Source organism: Brachycentrus maculatus, unplaced genomic scaffold, assembly GCF_059751285.1.
Source record: "Brachycentrus maculatus isolate JH-2025_06_01 unplaced genomic scaffold, ASM5975128v1 h1tg000309l, whole genome shotgun sequence".
NCBI lineage: Eukaryota > Metazoa > Arthropoda > Insecta > Trichoptera > Brachycentridae > Brachycentrus > Brachycentrus maculatus.
In genome coordinates this window covers 223,355-249,646 of record NW_028281059.1, presented here as the reverse complement: position 1 = coordinate 249,646, position 26,292 = coordinate 223,355, and the positions used below count along the sequence as shown (strand labels likewise).

The window sequence follows — 26,292 nt, the reverse complement described above, 5'->3', positions numbered from 1 at the left end:
TGTTTTATCATAGTTTACCGGTCGAAAAGGAGAACATTATTTATTAAACAATATATGATATAATTTCCTATGCATTTAAGAATTTCTCTCACATAACACAAGAAATAACCTCCCAGTAAAGTACACAAATCAATAATAACTTACTTTTTAGTGGAGTACATAGAACTACATAATCCAAAACCCTGAAACACATCAACAGAATCTAACGCATACCTCTTTTGGTCAAATAACTTTGATTATTGTGCAATAAATTTGTACAATCGACTTTATTATCCATAAAGTCATAAAAATATAAACTTAATATAATCGAGCTATTCATAAATACGAGTACATAATGGAAGTGTGTAGATCTGAAATAGGTCGTATCATTCGGCCATGTCGTATTTTATTGCATGAACAATTTATTTCATTATGATTTTATACGTAAATATTGTAAAATGTGCATTTGGCAAGAAAAACTAATAAGGGCACAATGATGTAATTTGTAATTTCGAATAATGTAAATGATGAAACAAATAAATAAATCGTCTTCAATTATTTTTTTATTTCAAATGATTTCAATTTTATTAATTGATTCGGCTGTATTTTGTATTAGTGATTTGTAGTAATATCCATCGATTTTTAATTCAAGTTTTACTTGGTAAATACCACTATTTCTTAAAATCTATTGTGACGCGTGTTTCGATGATAAAGTGGTATTTACCAAGGTAAACATTAATTACAAATAAATTGATGTTATCTAATAAAATTTGAACTGCATTTAATGTTTATGATAATACCTTGACGGTATCACGGAACTAAACGCATCGCTAGGTCAAGCTGATCTTATACAGTCGTATGAAGTCATTAATGCCGATAAACGTAACTTGTGCATCACCTTACAAGTCGAGTACTGTTAGTGTAATATTATGTCAATGATAATCTCAGCTGGCAACTGCAAAGCGAGTTGCTTAGAACCTTATAGAAGTAACCTAACGAAATAAAGTATTTGTGGTCACGCATATTTTGATGTATTTTCTCGGCATACTCGAATATAGTCCAAGTGATTAAAACGTTTTTCAAGAAAAAAAAAAAGTTTTTTTTTTGATTTTCGGCATCCTCTTCTTTTATAAAATCGGTCATGCATAAACTTAAGAACATGAAAAAATTATAAAATATTGTTTTTAAATGCCTTTTTCTAACACTATGTGACACAGTTTATTAATGTCATTTAATATCAGTATTGCCAATTGAAGCATCAATCAAGACAGAGCAAAACTATCTCTCTCTCTCTCTTTCTCTGAATCCCTTACATTAAATCTCTCTTATTCTTGTATTTTTAAGTAGGCTTACTACTATTAAGTGTACGGTGCTCACTTTTTTTTAATTCAAAATGTTTGTTTGTACCTACAAAGTTGTAATAATTCACAAAGTATACTTTTTTTAAATATTCATATTTTAAATTTGAAATAAATACATTTAAAAGAAAAATATTTTCTTGTTAAATTTTTATAAAAATATATTATGAAAGACTAGTTTTAACTACGTGGTTTATTTACTTTTTATTCTTCATACTTTATTTTCCAGTCAGGTATTATTAGTATCTATCTACCCATAGGAAAATAAAATACAGTAAAATGAAAATAAAATATAAAAGATTTTATTCAATCTCAACGACGCATTATAGCTCATATAATTTGAATAAATATGTTTAAAGTAGCGAATATTATATTTTTTCCAAGGAATGTAAACGATGAGCCTCATTGCAGACGATTGCGTGTCATTATTTATGTAGGTATATAAAATGTATTTACCTTATTATTGTATTTACCTATTTAACTTTGTTTGTGTATAAAATGTAAATTGGTGATATAAAGTGTAGGTAAATCTTAAAATGCATCAACGCGTTATCTTAATCGTTGATTGCATTAAGACAAAGTGATGTGTCCTGCGCTTCTTGTACTAGTACAGGTGATATTTGACAAATATGAATTTGATTAATTTCATTTAATTTAATTGTAATGGCCACTTTTAAAACCTAGTAAATGTTCAAATCAAGTTCTTTAAATAACTTTTTAAATCAAGAAATATACGCCCAAATAGGTGACTTATATTGGTCTGAACGTATACTTCGACTACCATCACACCGTTTCGCTGCAGTAGTAGGCAGAGATAATGTAACGCCATACTTTCTGTCTTTACATACAATACTAGCTTCAATGTCATTTAGGATTTTTACGGAGTGTGTGGAAGGTTTTTTTTTGGTGAGAGTATTTTAATGTTTTTAATTTTTTTGATTCCGAATTAAACGATTCCACTGAAACCATCCAAGATGCTTGGATGTGTACATTCTACTATTTTTTTTAATTTTGCTAAAACCATCCAAGCAATGAAATACCGAACTGTAACCCCATTGTGAAAATAAAAAAAATAAAAATTAATATGACGCGCAAAGCTTCTTGATAGTAAAATTAAAACAAACCTAATCTTGACCATTTAACATAGTGAATTCTTTGTTTTAAATTCAGAAAACATTTAGATGCAATTATTTAAGCTTGAAAATTTGTGAGTTGGGTGGTTTCTGCATAACATGGACAATTATGAACTGCATTCTTGGGATCATTCACACCACAATTCGCGCAGTCAGTCTGTGAACATATCGCTCACTCCTTTCAAGAACGTCATAAATCAAAAATCGACAATCTTCAGTCGTGCATGTTTTCGGAATGCTCAGAAAACGTACTATATCCCAGCAAAAGAGGCATATTTTTAACATAATATTTACCCGCTACAGGGAAGAAAGTGTTGTTTTTGCATTTTGAAGATAATGTATTGTTTAATTATTTTTTTAAATATACTTTTTAATTATTTTTTAAATGGAGAAAAAACCTTCAGGTTTTACCTAAAAAATCTGTTGCACAGTAAAAAGTTCAATAAGTGGCTTGACATTTATTTTGAATAAATTTTACTATATTTTTAAACTTTAAAAACGTTCTCCTGAAAAATTAAGTTTTTTGATTTATGACGTTCTTGAAAGGAGTGAGCGATATACTCGTATACATATAATATTTCAATGAATACGACTGGAATCTTTCAAATACCCCCCTTTGGAGTATGCATAATTTTTAGACACTTCGTATAAGGAAAGTTAATTTTTTTATAGGTATTTATTAATCGACATATAATGCCACAAAGTCCAGAAACATACTCGTAAAATAATATGTGTATCGGTATATACACATATTCATATCCGTCTAGACACAAGGAGTAGGTACTAAGGAGGTTATCATGTACGTTGCAAAACGAATCTCGAATATGTACAATATACTTAAATTCATTAAGAGAAAAAATATGAATTCGTGTTATGTAAAGCAATGAATTTTTTCCATATTTAAGCCGTGGAGATTTTTTCCTTAATTTTAAATTAATCATTATCGTATTGTCAACCTGTCATTTGATAGTCAGCTAATGCCAGCATAAAATCCATCATTTGTGTATGTTGCTTTATGGGTGTCAATGTTCAGTGTATTCAGATTATATAGCAAAATCGTGCTTAAATCAAAACAATTAATAGAATCAAAGTTAGTTCAGTAACAAAATTAGACCTGTTATCCTGAGTCAGCCGACGGAAGACAGGCAACCCTTCGCTCAGCAAACACATCAACTACCGGAGTCTAAACGTTGTCCCAATACAAATTTCCGTACTAGAGCCTTCGGTCTTTATCACCGAAACTATGTTGCTGGTCCAGCGGCGTGGAACAACTCTCGAATCTGAGATCCATTTCGATCTGAACTCAAGACCCACCCTTTCCGGATCTCTCATCCATAGTTAGAAGATAAAATTCAAATTCACCCCTAGAAATTGATTGTATTGCGTGACTTTCTGCATATGTGTAAATGTAGAATTATGAGACTGGAATACTGCAAAACTTAAAATAAAACTTTGGTAATAATTAAAGCGCCCTTCAAGTGATTTAATAATAAGAAATAATTAAATATTCTTACTCTTAAATGAGTAAGTCTCGATAATGCAACGTGAAGTTTAACAAGAATATATTTCACTGATAATAATGATTTAATTATCAAATTTTAAAGTTTATTGTTTCTCCTTAACTTTGGCATCAACCTTGCATCTAATTAATTATAATTGAAATTTAATTCATAATAGTCATAATATCATTATTTATATTGAATGATCGCCTTGTCCATGTAGCATAGATCCCGTTGTTATTTACTAATTTCTAATCGATTGCTCTGAAAATGTTTCTAGAAATATCCGTGATAGCTCTCGTTATTCATGTTTCACTAAGAAATTACGACTTCAATAACCTTAACAATTGTGCAATATTTTACTTTAAATATTTCTCAATTAAAGATAAAATAACTTTTAACGTTTCGAAGTTAAACATCTAAACAGTTGTTTCGTACTCTTTCATGTATTTGTTTTGCATTTTTAATGAAAAAAAAATCATATTTTTTTCAAATTTTGCTATTCATGTTTCACGATGAAATTATGACTTAAATAACCTTTTTTTTTATTCGTGAGATATTTTAATATCCTTTTGAGAATATCATAAATAAAGTATTATAAATAAAAGTATATACTTTATTAATATAAAGTATTATTATAAATAAAGGATATACGTTAAATGTCAGATTTATAGTTTATAAGAGATAAAATCGAAAATTTTCAGATTTGTATTAAAGGGGTAGAAAAAATCTTGAATTTATATTCAGATGTTAAATTTTTAAAATGTCATGGAATAAGATTAAATTTTCATTATAAAATTAAAGTTTTTGTAACACGAATTAATTATACATATGCAAAAAAATTATCAGAAAATAATTTACGGATTTTTTTATTTATTTAACCATTAATTAACAATACACGTACGTAGTGTTATAATATTTATATTTGACTCTTATTGGGGGTTAAAATACATTTTAGTGATGTTTCATTCCTTTATTTATTTTTATTACCATGAGCTAGAACGTAAAACGCAGGGTGGACGACTTGCCATCAGATGAGCAATGCTTATCTTTGGTTGAAGTACATTACTGTTATGAGGAATAGAAAATGGAGGAGAAATACTTAGTGGGATAGTGAGACAACATCAATTGAAACACTTAGGGTTGCACATCTATATTTGTATAAGCTTTTTGCATCTTACAATCCACTGGTAATTCTTTCTTCATTCGTATACGAATTCGTCTGAAAGTCCCTTGAGAAAAAATAACAATCTTGTCCTTATTAAAAATACTTCTGTATATATTAGAAAATTATGTACGAATCTATTCGTTTATTATAAAAAAATCTTCGTACGAATAACTTATTTTAAATTTATTATACTGTATTTTTTGGTTGCTAAGTACATTAATACCAGTGAGAACATAAATTTAATTTGAAATTAATTAATGCCAATAGACTTACTTTGCATTTTATGTACAAATTGTATAAGTTTTAAATGAACTTTTTATAAATTTTAAATATGCGTTTAAAGTCTAGGAAAATTCATTAAATTTTTTGTTCACAAAATATATTATAAATCCGTATGTATAAAAAGAATTGCAATATTTTTTAAAAATCGACAAAGAATCTTTCACACATCACATGAAAGTTTCTTCTTATTCGCCGTCTCTGACGTCTATGGTTTAACTTACTTATTTTAACCATAGATGTCAGAGACGACGTCTTTTTCCAAAAATCTGCAGTTTCTAAATATCTTATACTTTCAATTAATGTACACAGCTCAATTAACTTTCATAATGTGGTTGACAATCATGGATAGAATGGTGAATGTTACACAATGTGTAAGCGATCCTTTCAACCAGACAATGACCGGTTGTAAGCCTGGAAAACGCCTTGACTTTTTTTACTTCATCTTTTTTCTAATTTCAATAAAAAAACGTTGTAGAAATAGTCATATACAATTTCATTTTTCTTGACATATCGCTTACTCCATCAACAACGTCATATATCAAAAATCGTAAATTTTTACAGTTATGCGTGTTTTCAGAATGCCCAGAAAATGTACTATTTCCCAACAAAAGCGGCATATTTTGAACTTAATATTCACTTGCTACAGGGAAAAAAGTGTTGTTTTTGCATTTTGAAGAAAAGGTATTTTGAATATACTAAATATTTTAGAAATGGAGAAAAAAACATTCAGGTTTTACTCCTGAAAAATCAAGTTTTTTGATATACGACGTTGTTGAAAAGAGTGAGCGATATATAGTTACTGTATTTTCAAGATATTACGAAACATGAAGTATGTTTTTGGCAATTAGAAACGTCACCTGATATGAATGTATTTTGCATTCATGCTTACCTGACGCACCAACCTAATTTCTATGCAATGAACCTATTTTTGTGTATTATAATAACAATCAAGCCTTCATTAGTAATCCATTGTTTATTAGGTCAGTACCTTATAACGATTTCTATAACTAGCACATTCGGCGTGCAAATGAAGTGAATTTCGTAAAGAATCCCTCGGTTGTAAATAATATTTGTTATTATGTAGGTAAATAAAATAATTGTACATATATAGGGTATGAAAAAAACACTATAATTTTTGTATATATAGTATTACGTTTTTTACACACGTACCTACAATATAAAAATACATCATTATTTTTTACTTTTTATAAAATATTTTATTGTTTTTGATGATCTTCTTTCCAAGCAAAACCTGTAAAGAGACGTACATTTACACATGTACATAGTTATAAAGGAATTTTGACTTAAAATAAGTAAAAAATGTTAAGGTTCAGTATTTTGGTTGATCCGAATCCTTGTTGAAAAATCTAGGTTTCTCCAATAAAGAGTTTATTTTTGCATTTTAGAAATCTCTTCATTGACGTAGAAATAGTCTGGGTATTTATTTATAGGGCTTCCGACTCTCGAAAGGCTGGTTTAAGTGATCACTTTATACACACCAACCATTCTATCTATGATTGACAACCACACTACTCACAATTTTTAGGAACTTAAATATATTTATTTATCATATATCGCTCACTCCTTTCAAGAACGTCATAAATCAAAATTCGTCAATTTTCAGTTGTGTATGTTTTCGGAATGCCCAAAAAATGTACTATATCCCAGCAAAAGAGGCACATTTTTAATTTAATATTTACCCGCTACAGGGCAGAAAGTGTTCTTTTTGCATTTTGAAGAAAAGGTATTGCTTAATTATTTTTTTAAATATAATAAAAATTAATTAAATGGAGAAAAAACCTTCAGGTTTTACCTTAAAAGATCTGTTGCATAGTAAAAAGTTCGATAAGTGGCTTGATATTTATTTTTAATAAACTGTATTATATTTTTAAGTTTTAAAAACGTTCTCCTGAAAAATCGAGTTTTTTTATTTATGACGTTCTTGAAAGGAGTGAGCGATATTTCACATGTCGTTTGACGTGTGAATCATATTAGAGTAATGTGGTTGTCAATCGAGGGTAGAATGGTAAAAGCATATACAGTGATAACTTAAACCAGCCTATGACGGGTCGTAAGACCTCTAAATACCAAGGCTTCCATATTCTTCTTCATCCATGTTGAGGTCCAATGTAAGGGAATATCTCACTACATTTTTATTTAATTTCTTTTTCTTTTTCTTTCAACAGTAATACCAACCCAATAGGGCATAGGGCACTACTATATATCGTATTCTTGGTAATGAATCCTTTGATCAGTCCCGTGTCTTGGGTATCAATAAATTCACTGTTCTTTTATTACAATTAAATTAAGAAATACAATAATATTAATATATTATAGAGGAAAATTTGTGATATTTTTTTCGACCATCTTCAGAATCAAACCCGGATTATAACTTTATTACAACAATAACGAGTTTTATTTTTACATAATTTTATTCATAGATATAAAAATGAAGTATTCCATATTGAAAAAAGTAAGAAAATATGACGTACCTACCTATTTACATGATTAATGCTTATAATATTGTTGTAATTACGTATTTTTACAAGTATAAAAAGGTGATAATGTTTTAACATTGTTTTTAACATGTGTTGTTTTTATATTGCGTGTAAATAAACATCCGCCTTTGCACGTAGCTTCTATAAAACCGGTTGACGATTATTTTTAACATAACGAAAAGCAGTTAAAAAAACGTAACCCTATAATGGCGCATATTTTATATCTGTCTTTGTGTCATGCGTTTTTTATAATTATTTCTTATTCATTTAATAAGTATTTTTACAGCACGGATATCAAGTGTGTCTTTTTCTAAAACTCATTTATTCAAACCCTTATTCGCACCCCAAGAGTGCAAAGGGCACTGCATCATACAAACGCAGTGTTATCTGAATCGTTAACACATGTAGGAAAGGTAATCAGCCGTCCACTTCAGGTCCCAGTCCAGGGTAATATGGAATAATAGTGAAAAAATCACTTACATTTATTTAACCCCCCTGGGAATCGAACCCGGGACCTCCAGAACGGTAGCCGAGCGTGCTGACCATTACACTACGGAGGCGGACGCGTTTTCTAAAACTAACTAAAACGCTGCTTCCCCGGGGAACCTACCCCGGGGTAGGCAGAGAGAATAGAACGCCACACTACTCTGTCTTTGTAAATTTTCTTTGCCTCTTCTACATGTATGTAGTGATGAAAAACGTTAAAATAAATTTGTGTGGCAAAGTAGTTGGAAATAGGAGCAGAGAAAGACCGAGGAAAACTTGTCATGATCAGGTATGACAAATACTTGAAAGCGATCAGGTCAGGAGTGGAAATAATCGACGGGTATGTTTGAGAAGAAGTGCATGATATACATGAATGTGGAAAAGGTGTTGAATGGAATTTCATTGGCTTTGGCTACCCCTGTGATGAAGCGGCGTGATCGTTAGTTAGTTAGGGTATTAAGACTTAAACGTATTTGGGGTATTAATACAAATAGTGTTTGAAAATGATGTGGAACGCATCGAAACACGTGTCACAATAATTGTAAGAAGTGGTGCTATTTTTCAAGTGAAATTTCTACAAATAAACTGTATTTTCCTTAACGCCCTACATATGGTAAATCGCATCTTCTCTTTTTATAAACCTAGGTAACATTTGCTTATTTTTGCTTCAAAACACCGTTTTTGCATTTTAAAAAATAAGTTGTATTGGGTTGTGATCCCGTGGCCAGTGCCACGGACTCTCGAGTCAGAGTTTCTGAGTTCGAACCCATTCTACCCCAATTCGATAACTATTTCTAATCATGAGCCACTTAGGCTCACAGAAATGGTATGAAATTGAAATATTGTTTGTAAATACAAAAACACACAAATATTTCTCCTTTAACAAACATTTTAAAAGTTTTTCTTCGAAATAAATATATGGTTTTGAGAATAAGTTAAAGTAAATAAGTGAGGGTAATAAGGTTATAAGAAAAGAGTAATCAAAAAATAAGGATTAAAAAATATATAAAATTTTTAAATCAAACACATATTTAAAAAAAATTCGAAATCCAATATGTATTCTTAAACGCGGATAGACGTCTAGCCCCTAGCGCGCCCGATCGCGTTCTGAATTTGAACTTCCAAGATCTTAGCCTTTAATGTACATATCGCTCACTCCTTTTAACAACATCAAATATCAAAAATCGTAAATTTTCAGTTGTGCGTGTTTTCGGAATGCCCATAAAATATTCTATATCCTAGCATAAGTGACATATTTTTAATTTAATATTTACGCGCTACAAGACAGAAAGTGTTGTTTTTGCATTTTCAAGAAAAGGTATTGTTTAATTATTTTTTGAAATATACTAAGTATTTTTCAAATGGAGAAAAAACTATTAGGTTTTACCTAAAAAGATCTGTTGCACAGTAAAAAGTTCAATAAGTGGCTTGATATTTATTTTTACATAATAAATTTTAATATATTCTTAAACTTCAAAAACGAACTCCTGAAAAATCAAGGTTTTTTTTTAAATGACGTTTTTAAAATGAGTTAGCGATATGGTACATAATTACTTTTTTGTTTTCCTGATTTCTTTTACTTTAGACACGGCAGAAGCTATTATTGCACGCATATAATAAATTCATGACATATCGCGTAAAGAACAGTCTGTCATATAAATTAACATATAAGTGAATTTTTATAAAAATATGTTATTTAAATTCAGATTCGATAAAAAATAATGCTTACAAAAGAGCTTACCAATTTTTTTATTGAGATGACGTTATCATCTCAAATCGACCTAGTTAAGTCAAACGAAGTTTGGACAGACTTGTCAATGACATTAACCTAATTATTTTTTAAAAAATAACTATTTAATTCAATTTTAAATCATTCTGTTTTAAGTAATACATTTCCAGTAATTATTGTAAAAAAGCAAAACAAAATTAATGAAATTTTTAACCTTTTACCAAAGTTGCTTTATAAGGAAAAGAATGGAGGAGGAATCGCAGGTTGGCCACACTAATTGTTTTGGGCAAAGTGATCTTACCAGGTCACAACTTTGGTGTGCCTTTGCTGTTGCATATCCGATGGCGTGGAATGTTCTTTTACCAGTAGTTAGAAATAGTGAAAGTCAGATGATCTTTAGAATAAACCCAAAAACCCATTTATTTGCCTTATCATTTCCATTGTATTGTTTTCCCCAATTCAACGCCCTTTAGGTAGTATTTTACGAAAGTGCTTTAGAAATTATCCAAATCTGTTATTATTATTATAACCTACTGTTAAAGTAAAAAAGTAGAATACCACCAATGACTATGGTATTTGGCGCATACCCGTACTCGTATTACCTTGTGTAAGCTGTACAATCCTAATACGTACAAACCCCCTAAATATAATCATTCCTACATATAAATTATCAATATTCTAGGTGCCTCTCCTGATACGAAGTATTAATTCTGTATACGATATCAATCCCCATCAACTCCTTACCGCCTTCTTTCGCCAATTTACAGTTTCAAAAATATATCTAATTGTATTTATTGGTTCATTCCTACTGCGATAAATATTACCCTGGACTGGTACCTGAAGATCACCAAGGATCACCTTTCCTTCCTGTATTAACGATCAAGATAACACTGTGTTTATATGATACAGTTCCCTATGCACAGTCGGGTGCGGATAAGGCTTTTAAAAAAATGTATGTAAATATGTTTCATTCATATGCTTAGAGATAGACATCTATGTTTAATTATAATAATATGCATAAAATGCAGCTCAGTTTGCAAAAATGTTGGTATTCTCCATTAACTCAGCAAGGCCACGGTCAGTGTAAGAAGAATATTTTAACCTTAAGCTTTATAAGTAATGTCGTGTACCGTGTAAAGATAGCCGTAAGGTACTTGTACGTAACTGGTAATATGCAAAGGTCAATGAATTTTTAATGAACTCTCACGATCATTTAATTTTTCCTATCACAAATACCGACAGTACTTACGTATAATTGTTTCTAATTACTGCTATCTATAAGCTGATAGTAATAAACGATGTTGACAGTAAATTTTCCATTTCTTTTAGGAAAATTTAACTTCCTTAGTAAGATTCGTGGATATTTTCTTAAAAATCATATTAGAATTTAGCATTTGTTGCAGAAATCTTTCTGCTCTTGCAAGTTTAAGCCTGGAATTTTTGACCAAAACACGGACAAATTGTCACAAGGAAACAAAACTCGTAATTCTGGTTCCTTAATAGCTACATAAGTAGATACTTTAGCGAATTGGCTTGAATTATTCATGAAAACAAGTTTTATTAAACAAAGAGAAAAAAGGCAAAGAATGCATGTAAAAAATAATTCGGAAAAAGTTTGCGGATTTTAGGAGATTTCTACTATGAAGAAGAATATGTAAGTCTAGGTATTTATAGAACTTATGCCATATCATAAGCTGGTTAAGTGATCACTTTATACAAGTGCAACATCCACCATTCTCCCCATGATTGACAACCACGCTACTCACTTTTTTGGAACCTACATATATAATACTTGTATAAATCTCATGACAATATATATATGAGTTCACAAAACCTATCTATGTTGGATTGAGAATGCTTTTATTTTGCAGAGGCTTTTTCATTTTGATGTTAATACCATCCGAACCCCGAATTATTTTTACATACTGGGAAACGCCTGAAAACATGATTTTCAATTTTATATATGCGGCTTATAATTCGAACTATTTTATTAAAATTAAACACTTGAATAATCCACTTTATCGAGTTTTATTTTTATTTACGACTAGTTTCGAAAACGACAGTTGTTTTCATCTTCTGGTGCAAATTAAAACAAATTAAATTTTTAATTTGTACCAGAAGATGAAAACAATTGTCGTTTTCGAAACTAGTCATAAATAAAAATAAAACTCGATAAAGTGGATTATTCAAGTGTTTAATTTTTATAAAATAATCATGTCATTCCACAAAGTTAATGCCGAATTAATAAATAATATAATTTGAACAGTTTTTTCATCGAAACATTTTCAGTGTGTCCAAATACTTGTCCAAAAAAACCTAGGTTTTCTCCAATTAAGTTTTTATTTTTATATTTATTATATTAATTTTTCCAAAGAAGTAAGATAAGGAAAGCTTTTTTTAAACACAAGTTTGATTACTTTTTCCGGTTTACTTCTAGTAAGCGATTGACAGCCTGTTTAAAATATACAAAGTTATTAGAAACACGAGTTTGATTATAGGTTTACGTTATCTACTCTACACGGATAAAACGAAAACATCCGTATATAATCGATACTTGGGATTGTTTGTTAAAGCAGCTGTAAGTTTGTATAATAATAATTAGGTAACACGTGATTTAAACATTGAACCAACTATTTTTCTCGTGAATTTTTTCACAGAATGTGTTTTCATTGTTTTATTTTTGTTATGGACAATTGATGACATTTAGGAAGCCAATCGAAACATAATGTTTCATTTTTTAACAGTTTTTAATATTTTTTTATTATTTTACTGAGTCATCCTCATCACAAATATTCTAAGTCTTAACCGAATTTATATGTTTTTTTCGTTTCCCCTTTTTTCTTCTTCATTTAAGTGTATCATAGAGAGAAACATTACACTTTCCATGACAGAAAACAAATCCTCATGTGTGTGACATATTGCACGCAGGGATGTTCTTGAGTAATTGTTGGATACGACAAATAATATGCTTTAAAATTGTAGTAAAAATTAGTCATCCAATAACAATGTACACACTTTATTGTTTCAGAAAAGAAAATGGTCATCAAAGGCATCCATGGAAAATTTAAATCTGGAGAATTGACTGCTATTATGGGTCCATCGGGAGCGGGAAAATCATCCCTTCTAAACATTCTTACAGGCTTTCAGTAAGTTACATATATTATGCTCCCAGTATTTATTTCAGGCAATACTTAAATAATTACATTTTTTGACTCTTGAAAATATGATTTAAAATTTTAATAAAACATATAATATGTCCAAATATTTTATCGACAAAAATTTGCTATTCGTATTTTTTTAAATGCGGATTGAGACACACCCAAATATTGTGAATAAAACAAAATTATTGTAAAAACTTATTGTAAAAATAAAATAGTAAAATAATAAATAAAATAAAAGAAAAGATTTCTTGAATGTTTTCCGCAGATACTTGTGGTACATTTTATAATATCTTTATAAAAATTAAAAGACTTTGATTTCACCACTTTTTTATTCATATAATTCAACCTACCGGTTTCAACAAGACATTGTCATCATCAGGGTTTAACATTTAAAATATTAGAATACTCTTCTCACAAAAAAATTTATAAAAAAAAAATCCACACACTCCATAAAAATCCCAAATAACCCCAAATTTTATTTGGGGTTGCTATGCAATGAATAATAAAAATAACATTTAGGATTTTTATGGAGTGTGTGGAAAAAAACAACATTCAAGTAACATTTACATATATTAAATGTATTGTTATTCAGTTTCATTATTGATATTTTTATAAGGCAAGCATAAACTTGTCAAAAATATGGCCACTGACTCTTATTGGTACCCAATGGTCCATAAAGAACTGTATCGAATTGATGCAATTTTAAATTGATAGCTAATTATGTAAGATAAGGTGAATAGTATTACGCTTTATATACAGTAGGGCCATATTAAATAAATATAGAGTGAACTAATATTTATTTTATTCCTGGGATGAAACTGGGACTTCCAGTACGGTAGCCCAACGCGCTAACCATCACTCTATGGAGGCGGAAAATTTGCTTCATGAAAATCTTCACAGATGTCGCTTCAACTCACATACGAATAGGCAATATTATATTGTGTATATATACAACTACCAAAAATTTAGTGATTTGGATGTGCAAACTGGTCAGAAAGGTAAACGGTATAAAAGTGTAAAAAGTAATCACTTAAGCCTGCCGATAATAGGTAGTAATTTCTGTATGTAATAAAAAAAAATATTTACTAATATCTACTAATAATCAAAATAATAATATCTACTAATAATAAAAATATTTAATAATAATCATAGTATCATTAATTATTTTGATTATTTATTCGATTCAGTATTCTTTGAATCTTTAAGGTTCAATGAAATGATTTTTAAATAAAATTATCCAAATTAACTGGTCACTTGATGTCATTTTTCCAAGTGAGTTCACCAAAGTCTCGTGAATTATAAAAAAAAAACAAATTAAATAAATCTTTTTAGCGACATATGTATCTTCAAAATATCGCATCCCAATGAAGTTGGTGGAATGTGGTTTATAGCAAGTTCTACAATTATGTCGCTTCTACTGGGTGATGCTTAATAAATCTTCCAATTTTGTTTACAAATCACTTTTTTATTAAATAAAAAAAATGAGTGATGTGTGATAATCTTTATTTATATTTTTTTTTGAAAAGTAAAAAATGTGATATCCGTCAAGTGGCTGCCGCCAGTGTTGATACACATTTCGCTCACTCCTTTCAAGAACGTCATAAATCAAAATACTTGATTTTTTAGGAGAACGTTTTTAAAGTTTAAAAATATGATACAATGTATTAAAAATAAATATCAAGCCACTTTTTGAACTTTTTACTGCGCAACAGATCTTTTTAGGTAATACCTGAAGGTTTTTTCTCCATTTAAAAAATATTTAGTATATTTAAAAAAATAATTTAACAATACCTTTTCTACAAAATGCAAAAACAACACTTTCTACCCTGTAGCGGGTAAATATTAAGTTTAAAAATATGCCACTTTTGCTGGGATATAGTACATTTTATGGGCATTCCGAAAACATGCACAACTGAAAATCGAGGATTTTTGATTTATGACGTTCTTGTGACGTGAGCGATTTGTGCCCGTTTTATCAATTTTGTTGTATGCTGCAGCTGTCTTGTTCACAAAATTCAAATACGATCGACGTAAAACGACATTTGCAAAAATTAAAACATCTTCCGGGAGGGTAATTAATTTTGCGCCACCCGTTATAATTATGTCGCTTCTACAATATGTGCACAATTCCTAGCATTGATTTGCTAAATTGTTTCCTGCGATTATATGTACATAAAATACATCGGTGGGTTCTACCCACATGATGTTCAGGGACATTCGAACAATAACGATACGAGTATCTTACGTCGTAAGTATTAAATAAATCTATTATCAATTTATATTTTATTTGGAAAAAACCGATATTCATTAAAATTTATTGTGATACGTGTTTCGATGCATTCAAACACCAATGATGCGGAATGAATCGAAAGTGTCACAAAATATTTTAAGAAATAATGGTATTTACCAAGTAAAAATTATTTGATTTAAGCTTTGTACTAACATTATTTAGCGGACCTGCATTTTATACAATAAAATCATATTTTTTTTTAACACACAATTTATTTTACCAGTGACCGGATTTCATCGCTACCGACATTATCAGACTAGACATACACAATAAATATATAAGATACCAGTCTGATGATGTCGGTTACAACGAAAGCCAGTTACTGGTCAAATAATATAAATATGTGAAAAAACTAAAAACGTTCTTTTTTCTTTTTTGCCACACATTCGTCAAAGAGATCGCATGTCGACTGCATTCGGTCTACTCGGTAAATATAATAAATGTTTATGATACATATTCATGAAAAAACTTATCTTATGCACTATTTGCTTCAATATTATCATAATGTACTTGCGTAATCCATCGGTGGATGTTAATAGTAAACAAATTGTGTAAGGAAATTGAATCCTTGGAATTATTGATAAGACAAGGCCAACGGATGGATTTTGCTATTTCATATTTAACCTAGAAAGTCCAAGTTAAAAGCGATAACCCTTCACCACTGTCAGGGTACTTGCCTCGAGACCTATACAGATTATTCCTTCTAAAATTTCCACATATCGTATAAACACAATAAAATAACAACTTTATATTTTTTACACATATGTTTTATTTGACCAGTGACCACGTCATCATTAGACTAGAACAAAATTCTGTGTTATGTACACAGCAAGACAGAGGTTTGAACCCCAACAACCGTGATTTAAAAAAAAATCTGACAAAATTAATTTTAATTGATTAAATTTAAGATTCATAATAATTATAATCACCTTCAGATAATCAAAAATTAAACACATAAAAATGCTAAAAATAAATTTAATGCCTTATATCGATGTTTCAGTGACTGCAGACAGTTGGTAGAGTTCCATATAGCATTGTTGGGTAATATATCCAAAATTAAACTCGGTTATTGGATTGAATTTTACTTTATTTACATATATGACATGTGACGCGTTTCGTCTTACATTAGACACTATCAAACACACATCGAGTGTTTGATAATGCCTTAATAAGACGAAACGCGTCACATCATATATGTTAATAAAGTAGAATTCAATCCAATAACCGTGTTTAATTTTGGATATAATACCCAACAAAAAAATTAAAATATAAAAAATTATAATGAAAATAAATTATATCCCTTACAAACATAAACAATAAATAAAAAGTGTAACCACCTCTCTAAGTACAAAAGCTTAGTCTCTTTATTGGGGAGAACAGCGTCTCTAACTAATTTTAAGATTATAAAGTGGAAATGCTTAGAAAGTGAATATTTTTTTTTAAACTCTTGTCCGCCTCCGTAGTGTAATGGTCAGCACGCTCGGCTACCGTTCTGGAGGTCCCGGGTTCGATTCCCAAGGGGGGTAAAATAAATAGAAGTGATTTTTTCACTGTCATATTTATTCAATATTATCCTGCACTGGTACCTGAAGCGGAGGGCTGATCACCTTTCCTTCATGTGTAAACGATCAAGATAACACTGCGTTTATATGACGCAGTGCCCTATGCACCATTGGGGTGCGGATAAGGGTTTTATTATTTTATTATTAAACTCTTGTTACCATATTAAATGAACAAAAGAAAATAAAACTAAATGTAATAGTTAGGGCTTACAAAATTATTTTATACAATTTTGTTATTCAAATGGATTGTTGAATATAAATTTTAATAATATTCGGGTGAGTCTGGAACCGATGGTTGATAATTTCTTCTTTGCTAACATCCAGATAATTGTTTTGAAAGAAAATCGCAGATTCTATACTATCTATTGTAAATGTGGTCTAAAACATCTATGGTCAAGGTACTTTAAAAATCTATTTTGTACTCCTTCAATTCTCCGTTTACACATTTCATAACCTGGATTCCACACCTGAGATCTATATTCAAGGATGCTTCTGATATAGGTGCAATACAAGGTTTTCATAGCATTAATATCTTCAAAAGATTTGCAAAAGATACAATTTATATGATATAAAAATCATTTCCGAAAGAAATAACTTTTTAAAAATATATTTCAGAACACAGAACTTTCCCATTATAAGATTCGGACACACGCAAAATATTGTCTCAAAATTATTTTGTCACTCAAGTGCGTGAACCTTTTTTGCAGAGTAATATTAATGGATTATAAATATTGCTAAAACCACAGGTCAATACTCTCTGTTGATGAAGGTTAAATATTTTATCATTCACTATCATAAACGGGAACCGATTTATTTTATATTTTACTAAATGACTAACCCTGAAATCGCAAGTTCATTTACTTATTTTTCGTAATGTACAAGGACTGTGTGAGTGACAAAAGGCTACTTTTCAGGAAACTTTGTAAAAAATAAACTTAATAAAATGACAACAAAATATCTACTCTTTCTCCTTCTCTCTACGCTATATCTTTCCTCTCTCTCATGTAACGAAATGTCCTAAATAAAGGTGAAGCGTCTTTGAAATTTCACTCTCGTCCAATTGCCGATTATCGAATCGACACCTCAGAAGTTTCAATTCAGAAATCTGTAGATCAAAAGGCTAAGCCAAAAAAGTTGATTAAAATAATATTATGGATTGTCCACGATATGCAATCATGCAAATACGGATGCACCTATAGCATTATAAGACTAAATATGTCCCAGACGTCAATCTGTTACAGTCGAGCGCATTGGGAAACAAATGAGATGCTGCGGGTTTCTAGTTATTATGTTATTACCACTAATATGGGTGTAGGTAGCTATTTACTGTCAATTCAGGTAAAGTGTGTCATGATCGCTAACAATTGCCTGTCCATCACTGTTTTCATTAGTCCCTTCATTTGAAGACTCATCCAGGGAATCGTGTCAAGTCAGCCGACAATGTGTGCTTTACTGCGAATGATGGTACTCTATTGTTGTAAATCATGCGCTCAATTGGACATTAAGGCGGGATAATTGATAGCCCGCAACGTAATTTTCTTTAAACCCATGTAGCAGTTAACGTAATTGAATTCATTGCTTAAATACTTAAAGTATTGAAAAACCAAGTTTTTCTTCGAAATAAATACATGTTTATGTTATTCTCAATATTATTAATATTTAAAGCATTTACTTTGTGGTTAGTCATTTTTACTTATTTATTTTTTTACAAAAATGTTAATAAAATTGGTGTATAACCACTCACCGAGATTTTTACGTCTACCGGTTTCGAGACGTACCCGTCTCTTCGTCAGGACAATCACTAACACAGTGTTAGTGATTGTCCTGACGAAGAGACGGGTACATCTCGAAACCGGTAGACGTAAAAATCTCGGTGAGTGGTTATATACTAATTTTATTAACATGTTTATGGTTTGGGAAAGAAAAGAATTATTGAGTTAAAAAAAATTCAATATCGGTATATTCTAAAAAAAATGTCCGGGGACAATTTCACCGGTCTGGCTCCTCGCGCAGCCGGTAGTGTACTGAATTGTATATTTGCGAGTACACCCTTAATACTTGCATTGAAAAATATTTAAGCTTCATAAAATTTAAGTGTATCCAAATATTTGTTCACAGTTCTGGTTTTTCTAAATTTAGGATTTATTTTAATGGCTAAATAAATAAAAAAAATCCAACGCATGATGACTGAAGTAAACGCACATACGAGTATACAGTGTCGTGAGCAATGGCATACAATATTTTATTTTTATTGTACTTGGTAAATTAAATTTTCTACTTATTTATATCTATTGTGACACGTGTTGTTAAACAAAAAATGGATAGATTTTACCACTGAGTGAGTGATACACTACTACTACTACTACCATCACGCCGTTTCCCCGCAGGGGCAGGCAGAAAGGGTGGAACGCCACACTCTTCTGTCCTGACATACACTCCTCGCCTCCTTCACATCCATACATCTAGTCAACATGCTCCCCGATTACGCGGACTTTTGACACCACCAGATTTTAGGTTCTGATTGATCTGATCGTGCCAAGTCTTTTTCTGTAGACCTCGTTCTGATTTCCCGCTCACATTCACCACATATATTTTCTTAGTCATTCTCTCGTTATCCATTCGCTCCACACGTCCATACTACCGTAAAGAACTCTTCCTAATCTTGTTAGGTAGTGATACATAATGGTATATATGTTATATATACCTAGGTCAGACAGGTGACATCGTCAGCCACGATACCATTTCAAGAAATATTTTGAATATATTTTCGATATACTGTCCGTTAGTAGATACCTTCACAAATTATACGAGTTGTCAATTCGCCAATCTCAGGTTAAGGTTAGTTATCAATAATTTAGTAGTAAAAGAATTTAACATCAGAAAGGCATTTCAAATGGAGGGTCTTGTGTTAGGCAGAATCGAACTGGACAAATATTTATTTTTTGACATTTCATCTAAGATAAATAAGAATATAGAAGTCTGGGCATTTACGGGGCTGACGACCGTCATAGGCTGGTTTAAGTGATCATTTTACATACGTGTAACATTCACCAATAAAACCCATTGACAACCACACTACTCAAATTCTTGGAAGTTCTATATATAAATGAACCAATTTCGAAACATTGTTCTTGAATCATTAGAACTTCATTAGAGATATCTATTGGTGAGATGAAAAGAAGCTTTTATTGAGCAAAAACTCTTTTATTAGTATGTGAGGTCCGTAACCTGGATTATAATCACACACATTAGAAACGCCAGAAAATATCATTTTAATTTTTATTATTTAAGCTTATAATTTCACCAGATAATTTATTTACAACATTTTGAGTGTGTACATACTTGTGTACATACTTGTGTGAAGTATTTGGACACACTCAAAATATTGTGGACAAATATTCAATAATTATTTGAATTTTTAAAATAACTCATTATTAATCTTGTTTTTATTTATTTAATTTTATGACCATTTATGTATTTGGCTAGACTTGATAAAAATTCATTAAAATAATCAATCTAATAAAACATCAAACGTAATTTTTTTCTTCAATTATTTTTAATCGGGTTTCGTCGTTACTGAGTTTAATTTACTGGTCTGATGTCTGATGATGTTGGTAAAGATAAAACCCGGTCACTGGTCAAAGAAAAAAAACTATATAACTATACATGTTTAAAGAACCCACCCTAGCGCTTTTAGCTGTGTACTAGTATATGGACTTTTCAATGCAAGGATTACGGAGTACGTCGATTCATTATTTTTATTAATAAATGAAATCATCGTTTAAAAACACTTTGCCTACTTCGCCACTGTTCTTCTGAATCATCATTTAAAATATGCTTGAAAACCGTTCGGATTTTAATTTTTAAAATAAATTAAAAATAAAAATGCACGATATATTTTTTACGATCGCGATCCCAGTAATATTTTATTACTTTCGACCTAAAACATGTTTTTTTAAACACCCACCTGTGCGAAAAAGTTATTTCAACTCACAGTATCAAGAATGCCCTTCAAAACGGCCACTGACTTTTATATCGTAGGGCTGTGTATTTTTTTAGGGGGCAGATGTACGATTGGATCGATTGATGATTGATGATAGATTTTTGTACATAAATATTGTATACTATATATCTAATGATATGCTAAAACATATACGCACGCACGCACGCATACATACATACAAATATGTATGAGTTCCAAATACGAGTAGTGCAGTTGTGAAACTGGTAGAATGGTAAATGTTACACGTGTATCAAGTGATTACTTAAAATAGCCTATGACAAGTCGTAAGCCCTGTCAATGCGCAAACTTCCATATTATTTTTCATAAATATATGTGTATATATAATATATTCGAAGAAGTCATAAAACTGTATTTCTCAATCAAAATTATTGACTTTGGAGGCATCGGGGACAAACATTGGCATACTAACACATTACCCTAGAGTTTGAGCTTGTTCCATAGTTTCTAAACGCATTGAAGCTTTTTAATACTCTTGATGCATATTTAACTTTCACTTACATTTTATATGAATATCAATTGATATTATCATTTTTTTAAGAAAAAAATTGTATCAATACCTTTGCGTAATAATATATGCATGCATTTCGTTATAATTTTTTTATTTTTTCCACGTGGAATCAAAGTACCTACATATCTTTTAAAGAATATTTTTATATTTATTGATTTTATATTTTTATGAAACAAAAACATTTGCACATGAGGTATATGCTCGTAAATAATATAACTTAAAATAAAATATGAAGCTGGTTGTAATCAAACTTGAAAAATAGATGGATTTTTTAAATATAATATTTCATTTTATTTAAAGCATTGTTTTTAAAACTGCTTAATGTACATAAGTAAAATGACATATACCACTGATGAAAAATAATAGAAACTCAATTTAATTTAAATAAATCTTTTTAATTATTGTTAAAGTACTTTATTAAGTAATTAAACTGCTAAAAAATGAAAACATATTGCAGTTGTTGTATGAATTAGGTACATTGTAAAGTATAAAATGAAAATTATTTTACATTTATGAAAAATAATATTTTATTAGAGGCGCAATACACGTTTAACATTCACCATTCTACCTATGGTTAGTTGTATTTATTCGATACATTTTTTCATATGTTCGGCATCATTTATGATTGAGATGAGGATGATTTTTTTTACCTAAAAGAAATATATGTAAAATTCTTCCCGAATTATTTTACATACCAGGAGACGCTTGAAAACACGATAATTTTTTTATTTAATTTACAATTGTCTTCGTCCGCAAATCTGAGTTTGTCCACTTATTGAATTGTCTGGCGGACCTTCATATTCTTCATTATATTCTCGTATGTCGGAATATCAAAATATATTAATCATGACACACGATTATATTATTATATCACGGCTATTCATAATTCACGAATAAAAATTTAGACATACTCAAAATATTGTTAAGATTAAATTTAAAAAAATCACATAAAAAAATTGCAAAGAAAAATGCATATCTGATTCATTAACTTTTAATGTCTTTAGCGGTTAAAATTTGCATGAAAAATGCAGTCGTTACATAATAAGTATTGTGCATCAAATTTAATGAAACTATTGACCCACTTGTTGACCATTTTATGTACTTCTAAAAACAATTGATAACCTTCTTTGGTGGAATTAATAAAATGCATTGAAATAGACAATCGCGACAGAGCGATAATAATATGGAAATATGTTTATTACTCCCACATATGAATTGTCATATTACAAAACTGCTAACTAATATTTCGTGCATTCTCACATCATAAATGAGATGTGTTTAGGTCTTTTCTACATATTAAATTTAATAATTTTTAACAAAACGAATTTTTTTTTATATTTGATATTGTTGCCGTTTTACTTTTTTATTTAAAGGCATTAAACTTAAACTTTATAAAATAAAACAACTTTGTTTCTAACCACTTTTTTACTAGTACATTTATTTCGACAAGAACCTTGTCATCATCAGGGTTTAACATGTAGTTACAAAAACAAAGTTATTTTATTTAAAAGTTTATAAAATGTGCCACAAAGTATCTGCGAAAGCAATCAAGGAATTAGACTTTTTAGAGGCTTGTCTGCAGATAGGATTCCAGATTCAAAAGTTAACACTTCTGGCAGTCAGGTGTGGTGCGAGAAATAATAATGTGAAATATAATTTATAATATATTTAGGTTAAAATTAACTAAACTTATTATTTAATTTTTTTGGATTTTTTTAATTACAATTATTTTTTACAAAACAAACAACTAATATATGTCACATTCGGTTTACGACATTTTTAGTATAAGTTCCATTAGTATCAGTTATATGCGTTAAAACGAAACCAATCGTCTAATAAATCTTTTAAGAAAAAAATCATTTTTGTTTAAAATATTTGCTTGTTACTCATTTAATTTTTAATAAAATGAATTATATTGGGCTGCGTTTACATTGATTTAAGCATATGCGTGCATTGACGGTAATCTTCTACATATATAAACTATAGATAGGATACAGGGGATAAAGATAAATTGAAACTTTTTTTTCGTGTAGAGTTTTTAGTGAAATTCACATTTTCGCTGAATTTCTGTGTACAAGAAATCAACTTATTTAAGTCCGAAATTTTAAGAAGCTACCGACGGCCAAAATCAACGATCAATATATCATTACTGCGGTGCCCTGTACGCTATCGGTAAGGATAAAGAATTCATGAAAAATATTCAGATAAAATTTATAAGCTTTAATTAAAACGTAAAAACATATATTATTTTGAAGCAAATGATAAATTAACCTCAGTAAGGCTATAAAAACCAACTTTTTATTCTCGGGTTAATCTTGGTCCAGACAATATTTACTAGTATTTTCCTCAATTCGCTGATACTTGAAAATACACAAAATGTGTTTATCAATTCGTTATTTTTATAGCAAATCAATAAATTTTACTTTAAAGGGCAATACATTACATCACCATTTATTTATTATAATCATAAATTTTGTGATCCATTAATTATCTTAATGATGGAGAAAGAATTTGTGATGAAGTTTACTCGAAAATATACATTCATTATATTTATAACAATTGAATTTAATGAACATTGTACTAATGATCGTATCGATATTAGACGTCGTATAGCCATTGCCAAAAGTGCAATGTCTAAGCTAGACAAAATCAGGAAAGACAGGGGTGTGAGTGACAACACCAAGATAAAGCTTGGCAGGAGTTTGATCCACTCCATTTTTTTCTCTATGCTGATGAAACATGGACCATAAAAGCAGCAGAAAGGAGAAAATTGACGCTTTCAAAATGTGGTGTGGGAAGTGAATGTTCTGATTTCCATGGACCAACGAGTCCATTCGTCAGGAGCTACCCTTAGATGGCTTGACTCTGGCCAATGTCCACACGACGGATTCTTCAGTTCTTTGGACGCGATAGTCCGGAATGATTAGTTGACTTGCCAGAAGGGTAAGAGAGGGAGAGGAAGATCTTCCACACGATGGACCGATCTAGTTAAGACAGCAGCAGGCACCTCGGTGGTTGGAGCGCTACGTGCAGCGCAATCAATGGATAACTGGTCCACTTCCCAAAGTTTTGAAGTGGATGTTCTGGGCAGTAGAAACCTGATGCCTTTTAAATGAGGCAAGCTTGAATAAAGCTCTCGAGAGGCATGCAAAGTACACCAAAATAGTTTTTCATATAATTTTATACGAACCTCTAAATTTATCATTTCTAATAAAACAAAACAATATATATTTATATAAGAATGGTCTTGAACTAGTAATAAACACATCTTATATATTCATGAGAATGAATTCTCGTTATATAATAATAATCAAATACGTTATTAAGTAATATTATTCGCGTTGTTTGGTCGCTTATAATGCCATGGCTAAACCAATTTGACAGCTCAACACACAGGATACCATGAAAATTATCGTAATGAAAGAATTAAATAATATTATTTAAGTATACAATTCTACAAAAGATTCCAACGTTGTGACTCATCACTAAATTTAATGTTATATCATGACAATTCTCAACTCATTTGTTGTTTAAATTTAAAATGCTTTACAAAAAATAATAGGTCTTCAATATACACACTTAAGACATTATTTTATGACATCTCAACAAAGGTGAAGAAGAATATGGAAGAACAGCCTTAAGATTGGTTAAGGATCACTTTACACGCGTGTAACATTCACCGATTTAATCATTTCTGACACTCTTAGCGCGTTTTTTTGCTATTGAAGTGTCCATTGTCGAAAAAATGTTGACTAAACCAGCTAATAGCAGACAAAACAAAGTCTGTTGGGTCCACTAGTATTGATATGTAATATATCGCTCACTCCTTTCAAGAACGTCATAAATAAAAAAAACTTGTTTTTTCAGGAGAAAGATTTTAATATTTAAAAATATAATACAATGCATTAGAAATAAATATCAAGCCACTTATTGAACTTTTTACTGTACAACAGATCTTTTTAGGTAAAACCTGAAGGTTTTTTCTCCATTTAACATATATTAAGTTTTTTTTTTTTAATTTAACAATACATTTTCTTCAAAATGCAACAAAAACAAAACTCTCTGCCCTGTAGCGGGTAAATATTAAGTTAAAATATGCCTCTTTTGCTGGGATATAGATCATTTTGTGGGCATTCCGAAAACATGCACAACTGAAAATTGACGATTTTTGATTTTTGACTTTTTTGAAAGGAGTGAGCGATATGTCTTTTACCCAATGATTTTTTTTCTTTACAGAACCACGGGGGTAACAGGAACAATCAGTAACAAGGATTGCGGCAAGAAGAACAAAAGTCAGTACAAGAAAGAATCCTGTTATATCCTTCAGGATGACCACCTGTACCCACACTTTACTGTGGACGAGGTCATGAGGATAGCAGCTGACCTTAAACTTGGTCAAAACCTGTCCAATAACGCCAAGCAGATGGTGGTTAGTCAGAGTTCATACCATTTTTTTATTATTAAAATTTTTATATAGTAAAATTTAAAAAAATAACATTCCAATTAGAAGTTTTCACTTAAGTAATCTAAAAATAAAAATAAACTGTCATGTACATAAAAATATAACTACATAAATAAACTTACGTTACATGTTTTTATCAAATAATAGAAATTT

At 30.1% G+C, this 26,292-nt stretch overlaps 1 protein-coding gene across 1 annotated transcript in view; it reads left to right on the top strand.

Moving 5' to 3' along the window:
- LOC148304673 (ATP-binding cassette sub-family G member 1) overlaps positions 1 to 26,292 on the top strand; it is a 65,912-nt gene that overhangs the window by 26,591 nt on the left and 13,029 nt on the right. The window contains exons 2-3 of the mRNA XM_088267930.1: positions 13,161 to 13,278; positions 25,914 to 26,106. Coding sequence (XP_088124056.1) covers positions 13,161 to 13,278; positions 25,914 to 26,106 — 311 coding nt within the window. The remainder of the gene's footprint in view (positions 1 to 13,160; positions 13,279 to 25,913; positions 26,107 to 26,292) is intronic.